Raw genomic sequence first — 12,817 nt, forward strand, 5'->3', positions numbered from 1 at the left:
CAATAATGAGGGCACAGAGAAAGGTGTCCCCTTAGGCAATGGGGACACCATTGGGCCAGGCTTCCGACTTGCTCCAGTGCTGGGGCATGTATAGGCTCTTACCAGGTGGCGGGTGTAGGAGGAGCTCGCACACTGCTGTGTGACGCCCATACAGAAGCAGGGCAGGCAGCCGTCGGGGTTGCTGGCACTCAGGTGGAAGTGGTGGGGCCGGCAGTGGCTGCAGGTGAGGCCTTCCACCTGGGCCTGGGAGGATGAACGAAAAGGTAGGTGTCAGGATCTTGGCTGGGTCTCTCGCACCTCCAGCTACCTGTGAGGCCAGCTTTTCCAGTCACTGGCAGCTATGGGAACCCCGGCTGCCCCCATGCCCAGGCCCCCACTCCTGTCAGCTGGGACAGAGAGAGGCAGGGGAAGCGTGGCAGGGGCACAGGGATAGCTCCAAGGGTACAGTGAAAGGAAGCCTGGCAACCTCTGTGGCTGTGGTTCAAGGCCTTCCCAAGGGCAGGGGTTTGGACTAACCTTGCACTGGCATTGGCCAGCAGAGTCACAGTGGCTGCTGACGCTGCCCTGGGGATCACAGCCACAGCCGATTGGCTCTGGCATTTGGCCGTCTCCTGAAGTGGAGGGAAGCCACAGCTGGAACCCCAAACCCGCCACCAAGCACTCCCATTTCAACCACCCCTGGGCGTCTAACTCACCGCTACGAAAGGAACTGTTTATTTCTCAACCCCTACTATGTGTAGGCATTCTACATAGTCACAGCAGCATTCCGGGGCAGGGGGACCTTTTACTAGCCCATTTTACAGATAAAAAAGCTGAGGCTCAGAAAGGTAAAGTTACTTGTCCTAGGTCAAAGGAGAACAAAAGTCTGCTAGCTCCACCCCTGGGGGAGACTGGGAGCCTGACCCGGAAGGCCTCCCCAACACTACTCACTTCGGCATGGCTGGCCCTGGCTGGGGTTGCCATAGTAACCTGGGGCACACCTGTGGAGGAAAAAAAGCACCTGAATGGAGGACAGAACCACAGAATCCTGCAGAGAGCCTGCTGCGAGCCCGGCACTGTGCTGGAGGCCCTGTATTGGACTCGGGACTTCACAGTACTGGAAAGGATCTATTAGCCTAACTCACCCATATTCCAGATGGGGAAACAGCTGGAAGAGGAAGAGCAGGGACATGCCCTAGGCCACAGTGATCATGCTCACTGTGATCACTGTGATCACAGTGAGCATGATCAGGCCTTGAATTTAGGACCGTCGCAAGAATGAGGGGTTTTCTGGGAAGACTGGTCTGGCTGGGGCAGGGGGTGCTGGGCCTTGGAGGCGAACTGCAGGCCCAGACCTTCGAGGAGGTCTCAAATGTCAGGCTCACGGTTTAGGCTCTCAGGGAGAGTGCCTGCTTGTTTTCTGGGGGCCTGTGTGAGGTGAGTAGAAGGCTTCTGGTCCCTTCTGGTCAGAAGGGCTGGGCCCAGCCTGACTCCAGGGGCAGCTACACCTGAGCACTCCCCATTTTGTTCACCACCCGACTCACCTCTCACAGTGACGCCCGCTGTGGCCTGGGGAGCACGCATCACAGGTAGGTTGGCCGTCTGTGTCCAAAAAGCAAGTGTGGGTGGCTCTGAGAATGTGGGGGAAATTTTCCAGTTAAAAGGTCAGCAGCTCTTCCTTCAAGACCAGGGGAGAAGGGAGAGGAAGAGTGGGCATGTGAACGAACGTGTTCTGAATCCAGCCATTGCCAGGCATTGTGCTAAGGCCAAGGTGGAGTACACCACTGTCCCCATTTCAGATGAGGAAGTTGAGGCCCAGTGTTAAGGGAAGTGTATCTTATACAAAATGACACACCAAAGAAGCGGTAAGGCCAGGACTTAACCGCTGCCTCTCAGAAGGGCCTGGGAGGAAGGGGGTCTGGGAGGGGGCAGTGGGACATTTCAGGAAAGGGCAGGTACAGGCAGGGACTGGACCCACTGGCCAGCAGCAGGGGCTCCATAGCATGGGCATGGCTGGCAGTCTTGAGGTGTCCCTCGCTGGGCGTCCCCATAGTATCCTGGCTGGCACTGCTCGCACTGAGGGCCCTCGGTATGGTGCTGGCAGCCCTGGAGGGGCAGAGCGTGGGTTGAGGCTGGGCTCTTGAAGGCCACAGGCCCCTGAGGTAGGAAAGGAGGGCGGGACTCACCTGGCAGGCACCTGATTCGGGCTCGCAGACCTCCGTGTGGCCATGGCAGCTGCAGCGTTCACAGGTGCCCAGGTAGAGGCCACTGGGCATGCGTGTGTAGCCTGTGTCACAGTCCTGGGGGCAGGAAGATGGCAGTGGGAGGGGCTTCCTCGGCAGGGCTGGGTTCTGGGCAGGGACCATTGGGTAGCATGGCTGAGATGGGCCTGGGGATGTAGGGAGACCTAAAGGAGGAGAAGCTGGAGAGCACCATGGAGGAAGCTGGCTGGACAGGTGTGTGGGGCCCAGGGCTCACCTGGCAGGATGGGCCACGGTACCCAGGTGGGCAGGTACACTGCTCCACTTCCAGTGCAGGGTCCTGGCCGGTGTTCTCCGGTACAGCCACGTCCATGCTGATGCCAGAGATCCTGGATGTGACAAGCCCCTACGAATGAGCACTCACTCTGTGCCAGGCATCCCTGGAGTCCTATAGGCGATGATCTCATTCACCCTCCCAACTGCCCCGTTGTGATGCTACTGGATGTCCACTCATCCCCCAGCTGCTGCGAGGGCTGTGGCAAATGGCTTAAACCTGCAACTTCCTCCAGAGAATGTGACTTCCTCACCCAGAAAGGTCACACTACTCTGTGCTCTCCTGGGTGACCAATGACAGACTGACCCAGGGTACAAAAGCCTCTTTGCCTCAAAGCAAGATGACTCTGCAGAGCATCATAGGGATGAGGCTGAGGTTTTCCCTGAAATCACTTCCTTGCCTGGCCACTTTCCCCTCCTGTGTCCCTCCCCATCTCTGTCCCTCCCAGGTTTCCCTTGTCAATCGCGTGTACCCCAATCTCTCTCTCAGGCTTTGCTTCTAGGGATCCCGACCTGAGACAAGCCCTGTGAGGAAGGCACTGTTACAGTCTCCATTTTACAGATGGGAAAAATGAGGCACAGAACAGCCACACAGCCTGTAAGAGGTAGAGCTGGCAGTCTGGCTGTACCACATTGCACTGCTTAGACAGGAGCCACCTGCCCAAACTCTCTTTTGTTCTACTGCCCTGGCCCCAGACACCTGCTCTCGGCTGGCTGCTGGCTGTAGGATGCCTGGATCAGGAGTGTGTCGATGCCCGCCAGTGCCATCAGCAGGTGCTCCCGTGTGGCTGGCTGCCCATCAGGCCGCTGCCATGCTTGCTGCCAAGGAAAGGACACATGTGCTACAACTCCTGACATCCTGGGATAATGACACCTCTGAGTGGGAGGAACAGGGGGCCCGCCCCCTCCCCCAAAGGCTCCAGAGACAATGCTGCTCACCTCCCGGAAGGGCACAGTGAAGGTGGTGGGTTGGCCAGGGCTAGGCTCCTGGGAAGGGTGATGCTCCAAGACAATGCCATTGCCTTGCAGTACTACCAATGGCTGCCTGTGCAGGGGCAGGGAGCCAGGCTGGGGCTGCTGGGTCACTGTGAAGCGTAGCTCTCCTCCATAGGAGGTCACCTGGGACACGGTAGAAAGCGCTCAGCTGGGGCCCCCACGATTGGGCCCTCCCACTGCCGCAGCCACCTCTTCCACCTCTTCCCCAAAGGCACCACGACACCCCTGCTTCTGAGCCTTCGCCTAGAATGTCCCTGCTGCTTAGAATTCCCTTTCTCTTCCCAGTCCCTACCCACCTTGTCCCCCTGGAAGCGCGAAGGGAGGCTCCAGAAGTAAGGTCCAGACAAGAGGTGCTGGAACGAGGAGAAGGCCAGTTCTCCGGGCGTGGGGGATGAGATGCCCAGGGTGGTGATGTGGGTGCCTGCGGCATTGGTCAGGCTGAACTGAGAGGGCTCTTCGGAGGCCCCATGCACCTGGGATGGGAGAAGAGGCCGGGATGGGGCTGTGGCCTGGGACTGGCACTTGATGCACCCAGCCCAGGGCTTGGAGATCCTGCCTGATTGCCCGACCACCCACCTCGCATAGGTACCTGGTCACGGCTCCAAGAGGAGCTGGTGCACTGGCGACTGACGCCCATGCAGAAGCACTTGAGGCAGCCGTCGGGGTTGCCGGTACTCAGGTGGAAAGAGCCAGGGACACATTCGTTGCATAGGCGCCCCACCACGTTGTTCTGCAGGCACAGAGCTGGGAGCTGCAGGATGGCCCACGGGAGGGGCTGCCTGGAGCTTCCATCCTAATCTGCCCACATTCTAGATGGGGACCCAAGGCCAGGGGGAGCCACAGAAAGAGCACTTGTATGAAGGGTTTGCCACCATGTGAAGAATAACTCAGTTAACGGGGGCTTATGCAACCAATCATTTTTCCTTTTTCTCTTTGGTTGCTAGGGAGCTCAAAAATAAATTTAGATTTGAAATATAGATTTAGATTTAAAATAATTACTGCGACTGTTTATGAAGTGTTTCATGCACTGTGCTAGTTTCTGCTCAACCATCATCCCATTTAACTCTTCTCTAAGTACTTGGAGAGGTATGTGATATTTCTCTGCTTCACATGAGGAAACAGGCTTAGGAATGGGAAATGATTTACGCAAGGTCACTCGGCTTGCTAATCCACTCTGGATTTAAGGTCAGGGGTGCTTGACTCCAAAATCTGTCCAGTTCTTTTCCACTGACATTCTTAATGCGAATGATCTCCCTCCGCTGAGCCTCTATTTCCTCACCTGTAAATTGGCAAGGCTAATTCTTATGTCGCCGTGTCCGTGTGAGAATTAAAGTATGGTAAAAGCAAACGTGCAGTACAGATAACAATGGCTGCAAAAAGAACAACTAGCAAAGGATCTGAGATTTGAACCTGGGTCACCCGACTCCCAACAAGTGTTCCTTCCTGATGCTGATGCTAGGCCATCTCTCATGAGGGGGAAAACTAGCCAGCCAGGCCCATTAGCCTCCAACTAGGCTACTACCCGCTGGCCAAGGGAGCTGCGGAAAGGCTGGAGGCTCCTTCCTCCCTCTCCCAGCCGTGTGCCAGGACCCAAGGCCCCCGGGATGGGGTAGGAGAGGCATGTGTACCTTACAGCGGCAGGCCTCCCCAGTGGTCCCCAAGCTGCCTCGCTCATCGCAGCGTATAATCTCCTGGTCTGGAAGCACAAAGCAGGTGTTGGCAGGTAGGTGGGAACGGGATAAGCATTGTCTAGGCAGACAGGGGCAGAATGCGGCGCTCCCCAAAGATCATGGGCTTCAGGTCTGGGGCCTGGTGGGCAGCCCAGGGAGATGCCAAGGGACGGTGGCTGCGATACTCACTGGTGGGCCTGCACTTCCCGCCTGGCTGGATGGGGTTGCCCTCATATCCAGGGGCACAACTGGGGGAGAGAACAGGTTGTCAGTGGCATTTTCATACCGCCCCCTCTCCGAGTATGACCTGCTTCCCTCAGCCTCCACCAACCTCCATTACCTCTCACAGCGGCGGCCTGTGTACCCTGGGGCACATGCGTCACACGTGGCTTGGCCATCTGTGTCCAGGAAGCAGGTATCTGAGAATCTGTGGGGATCGAGTGGATAGGACATGGGGCAGGGCTGCAATGATGGGCCAGGCAAGGTCTTACAATCCCACTCTGAGCTATCACATGGACACAAGCAGGCTTGAAGCATGATATCACCTCTCCGTCCATCTGTTCATGATCTGCAGCTTCATAGCAACACTAGGAAGGCAGATGGGCCCATTATATGGAAAAGAACCGGAGAAGTCAAGGGGCATAGAACAATTTAGTGGCCAGGTTAGTTAGGATTTGACCCAGGTCTCCTACCTCCCTGCCCAGAGTATGCCCCTAGCCTGCGGCACCGCCCGCTCCCCCTGAGGTGGGTCCTACCTGCGGGAGGCATCGATGTATGGGCAAGGGCAAGGCCGGCAGGCAGTAGCCGTGGCCTTTGTGGCATCCCCAAAGAAGCCGGCCTTGCATTTGTTGCACTGTGGTCCCTCGGTGTTGTGCTGGCAGTTCTGGAAAGAAGGAAAGAGAGTGGCTCAGGGTCTCTAGAGCAGTCCTCTGCCCCCAGTGTGGGGCCCTACTGGACCAATGGGCTCCTTGAGGGTGGGCCTCTGCGGCTGTCTGGCTCTGCCTCTGCCACTGTGCTGGAATTACTCCACAGCTTTGTGGGCCAGAGGGCATGCAGCTGCATCCTCATGAGTACCTCATCGCCTCACATGCAGCCTGTCCCATAGAAGATTCCACACTGACCTAAACTTGCCTTCCTCTTCCAATCTGTGCCCACAGGCCAGGCCTGCCCTCTGGAGTCTGTTCCTTCTACCCCTGATGGCTCTTCAGAGATTTGGAGATAACAGTGTTCCCCGGCTTTCTATCAGCCCACAATCCCACCTCTCTCCACTATCTGTAAGAAATAACGTATGATTTATAGGCTCCTTCCCCTTAGGGCCGCCCTGCTAAGGGCCATGCTTTACATAGGATTCTCCAGGATTGGTCTGACCAGGAAGAGAGTAGGACTTTCACCTCCCTTATCTAGACATTATATTTCTCTTAATACATCCAGAGGTCATGATAGCTTGTCTGGCAGCCATGGCAGTCATTCTGGAGGCTGGGCTAAGCTTGTAGACACAAGGAAGCCTCAGCTTGGGCCTCCCTCCTTGCCTTTGCCCCCTGCCCCTAGCCAGTGTCCAAGTGCCAGCTGGCACTACTCACCAGGCAGTGGCCGTACACAGGGTCACAATAGCTGGCGTGGCCATTGCAGTTGCAGCCAGAGCAGGTGCCCAGGTAGGGCCCACCAGGTACCCGGGTGAAGTGAGCATCACAGCTCTCGCAGGACAAGCCAGAATAGCCAATGGGGCATCTGTGGGGACAGGATTGAGACAGTGGCTACAGAAACTGTGAGACCCTACTGTTTCTCCCTTATCCTTGTCGGGGTTCCTGCTGGGTCAGGCACCTGCACTCTTCTACACTGTGGGCACGGCCATGGCTAGTGGTGTAGGTGACGGTGGTATCCATGGCGATGTCGCTCAGCCCCACGCTGGCCATCTTGGCGTTGTACACTGTCTGGATGAGCACGGCCTCAAGACTTTGAAGCACCTGCATCATCTCTGCCCGCTGCACTGGCCGGCCAGACTCATGGACCCAGTGCTCCTGGGTGCAAACAAAGGTGGTGGGGGAGGGCGTCACGCATCAGAACCTGCCCAGCCTGTGTTCCCGGGACCCCCACCCCTGAGGGCTCAGGTACTACCCACCTCGGAGAACTGGACCTGGCGCTGGTTCAGAGCACTGGGTTGGGTGGGCGTGTGGCCCCGGGAGAGTAGGCGATACCCGGCACCCATGAGGACCACGTCTGGCCGCTGCACTGGCTCCAGTGTGCCCCGTGCCAGCTCATAGCGCACCTTGTAGCGCAGGAAGCCACCGTAGGAGTCCACCTGGCCAAGACAGGGCAGATCAGGGCAGGACAGCCATGGGCATGTGTCCAGTTATCCCCTTCCTCCTTCACTCTGAAGACATGGTGCTCACTGTGTGCCTGGCACAGAGCTAGGCACAGGGGAGCAGAGACAGATGGGACCTGGGCTCTGCCTTTGGGGTGCTCAGTCCATTGTGGTGGGGACATGATAATGCTGTGTAAAAGGTGCCCAGGTAGGCCAGAGGATGGGCTCTGAACCCAGCCCAGGAGTGGGGTGGTATGGGAGGGCTTTGTGAAGGCTGAGTCAGCATTCTGACCCGGAGGGTGGGAGGAGACAGGCAGGATGAACGAGCTGCTGCCCACGGGGGCTGTGCTGGGCACGACCGCGTTCTTCCCCACAGCTGAGTCTGCCCTGCTGCCCATGAACTTCAGAGGGAGCGGAACCCAGGCAGGTTCTGGGCATGTGGGGAGGGGCTTGGCCCTATTCTTATCCCGGCCCTCACCTTGTTGCCCAGGAACTGCTCAGGCAGAGCCCAGAAAGAATCGTGGACTAGGAAGCGTCGGGACAGGTCGACCAGCTGGAACTCTTGCAGAGCGGTGTCGATCTGCAGCTGGGTGGAGGAGAGGGGTGGCATGCCGGGCTGTGCAGGCATCGTCACGTTCACACCTGCGGTGGCGAGAGGGAGGGGTGAGGGCTGCAGCACACATATGCCTGAGACACCCACCTTGAGGGGTGGAAATCCAGAAAGGTGGGGAGTTCTGGAAGAAATGTGGTTTAGAGAGAATTTTAATCTTTCCTCCAAAGTAAAAAAAAAAAGATTTTTCCTCCTCCTGAAGGTCTGGAGGAACATTTCTCAAAGTATGCTCCAGGGAAGGTAAATGCTGTGGAATGATGGTTAAGAACCACTTGGGAACCACAGAGTCAAAGAAAGGTCAAAGGGATTCTTTACAGCAGGACTTCTCAGGGTCTTTTGCTTGTCAGATCCATGGACTGTCAGGGTTAAAACATCCCTGGGGGGGCAGTAGAGAGCTACAGAGGGCGGAAGAACAGGCACCTAAGTCTTGGTTCTACTTCCCTCCAGATGTGAGTATGGGCAAAGGCCTCAGTTTCCCTATTTATAAAATGAGGTAATAGTAGCTTGCCCTGGAGGGTTATTAGAAAGATAAAACGAGCAACCTCATATAAAATGCTTAAAATAGAGCGTGGCACAAAGGAAGTGCTCAAAAAATCAGTTAGGTGTTGTTGCTGTTGGATGGTTAGCTGTCATTGTTGCTGTTACTCTAACAGGTCATCTGGTCCAACCCTCTCCTACACACACACTGCATACACACACACACACACACACACACACACACACACACAGAGGAATTCTCTCTACAGCACCCTCCCAGATCTCAGAGCAGCACCAACTATCTGTGATGATAAAAATGCCCTGTATCTGTACTTTCCAACTACTGTGGCTACTAAACACATGAAATGTGCCTTGAGTGCTGAGGAACTGAATTAATTTATTTAAATTTAAATAGCCACATGTGGCTGGTGAGTACCACACTAGACAGCTCTAAGGAATGGGGAGCTCATTACTTCCAAAGGCAGTCCCACTCAAGTCTGGACAGTTTTGACTCTTAGAAAGTTTTCCTTCCTCTGCATCTACATGTGTCTGCCAACAGCTTTTCTCCTTGATCCTAAATGTGCTCCTGCAACCAGGGAGGAGTCCAGCCCCTCATCTGCAGAATGACCACACACAGCCCCCAAGACCAGGCTATACTGCCCCACACCTGCCTTCGTCCCTCTCGTCCAGGGATGTTTTCCGGCCCCCTCTATCCACAAACAGGCCACCTAATTGCCTTGGAATCCCTGTCCCCCCTGATTCCAAACAGACAGGCTTGGGTTCCAGTTCTGCCTCTAAATAGCTGTATGTCTCGAGGGAAACCCCATAATCTTTCAGAGCTCCGGGAGCCTCCTCTGAAAACAGTAAAAACAGCCCCAACCTTGCCAGGACTACTGGCTACCCAATGACTGTGCAAATCAAGCCACAGTGCCAACTCGGTGCTTGAGAAATGGTGGCTATGGCCATTATTATTCTAAGTATACTAGGGGACAACTTTGAGAGGTAATTACATTTTATGAGTCACTTTGAGGTTCCTCAACCAACGAAAGGACATAATAAGCAATATTTGTTGAATGTTTACTGTGTAAGGTGCTAAGCCCTCTACTTGCATTTTAACTTCTGTAATGAAGGAAATGAGATGAGGGGCCGCTTGACGTCAGGTGGTAAATAACAGCGCTGGAACTCGAACCTGGGGCTTTTGATGTCTGGGCCCATGACTTTCTGTCTCTCAGAGCCAGAGAATAGTGTCCAGCTTCCTGACTTTATGTTTGGGAAAAGAGGCCCAGAGAAACCAAGAAACTTGTCCAAAGTCACATAGGCAGTAATTGGCGCAGCTGGAGGTCAGCCTTAGGCTAAGAAGGTGCCAAAGCCTGGGCTCCTACGCTCTCCGGGGACAAATGTTACCTCTCAGTCTGTCAGGATAAGGATGACATCAGGGAATATGGACTGGGCACTTACCACGGACCAAGCACTATTCTGAGAGGCTGACATATTAACCCATTAAGTCCTTATAACAACCTGGGAGGTAGGTACTTATCATTTTCTCCCCAATTTTGTAAATAAGAAAACTGAGACACAAGATGGGGACTTGACCAAAGGCACATAGGTAGTAAGGGTCAGAGTAAGAATCTGAACCAGGAATCTGGCTCCAGAGCCCATTCTCTTCAAAACCTGAAACAGGCAAATATCAAGTGTGGATTTGGCTTTTCCAAAAAATATTTTCCTCTTGAAATGCTCTTCTTACAGGGCTCAGCATTTCTTCAGCAACCCTGGGTCCCTCCCCGAACCTGGCCCCACGTGCACGCTGTTCTCCCACCTGCCCTCCCTCTAAGCCCACTGGAGCCTGGTGCCTGGCCCCCGCCCACCACGGCACCTGCCCACCCGCCAATGCACCTTTGAAGTCATGGGGCTGGTCAAAACGCAACCGGATCTGGTCTCGGAAGCGGCGGCTGCTCTGGCACACGCTGGTGACTCCAAAGCAGAAGCAGGGCAGGCAGGAGGCGCTGTGCTCCAGGTAGAAGTGCCCATCGGGGCAGGGCCCTGCTGGGCGGCATGGCAGTGGGCTGTAGCCGGCCCCCCACAGGCGGCCACCACTCCAGCCCATGCCCAGCACCCTCCAGGCCGTCCGTGGTACCTCGCTGGGGAATGAGCTCCAGGACACCGTCAGGAATGCCGAACACCATTCCTCGGGAGTTCATGGCCTCACAGGTGTAGGCTCCCTGGTCTGCCTCCTTCACGTCTCGGATGGTTAGCGTGCCACGGCCTCCCTTGCTGGTCATTGTCACCCTGGTGGGCACGGAGACAGAGGCAGGGTCAGGCCTGGGGCACTAGCCCAGCCTCCCCTACACTCCCAGTCCCTGCCTGGGCCCAGAGCCGCACCTGGGATGAGAAGGGATGTGGCCCCAGTTGAGCCGCCAGTTGATGATGGGGGTGGGGACACCGATGGCCACACAGGTGAACGTCACTGTCTGGCCCCGGGAAGCCTGGATTGACTCCTGGGGAGGGGTCACCACCTGGGGGGGCACTGGGAGATGGGAGCAGGAGTGAGAGTTGTGAGAAGCAAAGGGAGACGTAGCGCGGGGAATGGCTCAGAGGAGTCAGGTGGGGGAGAGTCGAAGCTGAGACTGTGCAGAGGGAACCTGGCCCCCAGCCCCAGGCCCCCCGCTCGCCCCCAGCTCCCTGCTCACTGCAGCCAAACTCGTCGCTTCGGTCGGGACAGTCGCTCTCCTCATCACAGTGGAAGCTGGCTGAAATGCACGTGTTCGTGGAGACACAGCGGAACTGCGTGGGCCCACACACGTCCTCGGGGCGCTTGGCAGCTGGGGGATAGAGCCAGCTGGTGTGGGCAGTGGGCACTGCCCTTAGGAAGGACCACTCCCACTTCTGACTTATGCCCACCCAATCCGCCCTGTCCACCTTCCCCAGGTGTTCTCAGGGTCTGTCATCTTGCTCACATGACACACAGGTGCCCTGACACGGCTGCCACAACACTGCCCACAATATCACGGTCACCAGTCGGCCATTAACGGCTCCATCACATTGCCCTGTCCCCACCACTCACTCAACCTGCGTTCCCCAAAACAGAGTATACCTGGCATGTCATAGTCACTCAGTTTCTCCCACATTTGGCCACCTTCAGAAGCACAAGGCCCCTGCCAAAGGCATAGCCAAAGGGGCCAGTATCTCAGTATCTATGGACTCTAGGTAATACCCAGGGCAGTTCTCTCTACTGGAAAGCCCTTGCAAGGGGCCTGCCACAGCTCAGACCTTGCTGCTCTGTACTACTCTACTGGTCCAGGGGTGGCACCTGACCTGAGGCAGCCACCTACAGACTGGCCAGAGGCCTAGAGTTGGCCTGGCACCAGGGCTGGGCCTCAGCTAGGCATTTCTAGTGGACAGAATGACTGATTTTCTTCCTCGGAAAGACTGAGCTTGGGACAGACACATGGACAGAAGTGGAGAGGGCAGAGTGGTGCAGGAGTGGAAGCCATACATCTACAGAGAAGGAAAAGGTCAGAAGGCAGCTGTCTACTCACACTATCTCTGGGACCTCTGTCCCAATACCCTGCAAGTCCCAAGGCCATCCAGCTTTGGAGCTCTCTGTTCTGTGCTGTCAACAAGGACCTTCTTTGACTGTTTCCGGCAGAGATCTCTGAGAAGGGCTTTTCAACTAAAGCCCTCAATTACTTTCTCTTTCCCCAGGGGCCATGTAGTCAGGCAAGCTTAGAGTCACAGAAAGGGCATCATAAAATGCTGCCAGTCTGAGGCACGACGCTATCTCTCTCCAGTGTTTGCTTTGGAGTAGGGTGGGTGAGGGAAGGTAAGGAGGAGAAGCTGGACCAGTAGATAGTAGAAATGTCAACATGCACTCAGACATGTGACCCATGATCACAGAGAAATGATTTGAAGATTATCCTCGGTCTCGGACTAACAAGCCCCAGGCTTCATCTCATAGGACAGGACACACGAGATGCTATCTTATATGGTCTCTGACTCTCCAGCCTCACCCATTTAACTGTCATAAGGCCCATTACATTGACTAGATAAATGGATAGCAAATGGATGGATGGGCACTGGCTAGATGGATGGTTAGATAGATGGACAGGAGGGAGGAAAAGATATTGGCTATATGGATGACTAGATGGATAGATGGATGGATGGAGAGAGGGAAAGATAGACAATGGACAGATGATAAATGAATAGAGAGATGGATGAGAGGAAGGCTATTGAACAAATAAATGGATGGATA

General features: G+C 55.6%; 1 protein-coding gene across 7 annotated transcripts in view; it reads right to left on the reverse strand.

The window, feature by feature from the left end:
- HSPG2 (heparan sulfate proteoglycan 2) overlaps positions 1–12,817 on the reverse strand; it is a 97,547-nt gene that overhangs the window by 42,167 nt on the left and 42,563 nt on the right. For 4 of the 7 annotated variants that reach the window (XM_039854627.1, XM_039854632.1, XM_039854630.1 and 1 more), the window contains exons 10-32: positions 11,256–11,387; positions 10,948–11,092; positions 10,703–10,854; positions 10,462–10,608; positions 7,960–8,123; positions 7,299–7,478; positions 7,001–7,197; positions 6,760–6,907; positions 5,935–6,062; positions 5,520–5,606; positions 5,369–5,427; positions 5,138–5,205; positions 4,099–4,260; positions 3,806–3,982; positions 3,453–3,632; positions 3,214–3,332; positions 2,458–2,569; positions 2,166–2,279; positions 1,958–2,085; positions 1,524–1,610; positions 931–980; positions 517–611; positions 103–243 (exon numbers count right to left, since the gene is read on the reverse strand). In XM_039854627.1, coding sequence (XP_039710561.1) covers positions 103–243; positions 517–611; positions 931–980; positions 1,524–1,610; positions 1,958–2,085; positions 2,166–2,279; positions 2,458–2,569; positions 3,214–3,332; positions 3,453–3,632; positions 3,806–3,982; positions 4,099–4,260; positions 5,138–5,205; positions 5,369–5,427; positions 5,520–5,606; positions 5,935–6,062; positions 6,760–6,907; positions 7,001–7,197; positions 7,299–7,478; positions 7,960–8,123; positions 10,462–10,608; positions 10,703–10,854; positions 10,948–11,092; positions 11,256–11,387 — 2,972 coding nt within the window. The remainder of the gene's footprint in view (positions 1–102; positions 244–516; positions 612–930; positions 981–1,523; positions 1,611–1,957; positions 2,086–2,165; positions 2,280–2,457; positions 2,570–3,213; positions 3,333–3,452; positions 3,633–3,805; positions 3,983–4,098; positions 4,261–5,137; positions 5,206–5,368; positions 5,428–5,519; positions 5,607–5,934; positions 6,063–6,759; positions 6,908–7,000; positions 7,198–7,298; positions 7,479–7,959; positions 8,124–10,461; positions 10,609–10,702; positions 10,855–10,947; positions 11,093–11,255; positions 11,388–12,817) is intronic. The other 3 variants (XM_039854629.1, XM_039854628.1, XM_039854631.1) reach the window with 2 other exon arrangements.

This window comes from Pteropus medius, unplaced genomic scaffold (assembly GCF_902729225.1).
Source record: "Pteropus medius unplaced genomic scaffold, Ma_sr-lr_union100, whole genome shotgun sequence".
NCBI classification, from domain to species: domain Eukaryota; kingdom Metazoa; phylum Chordata; class Mammalia; order Chiroptera; family Pteropodidae; genus Pteropus; species Pteropus medius.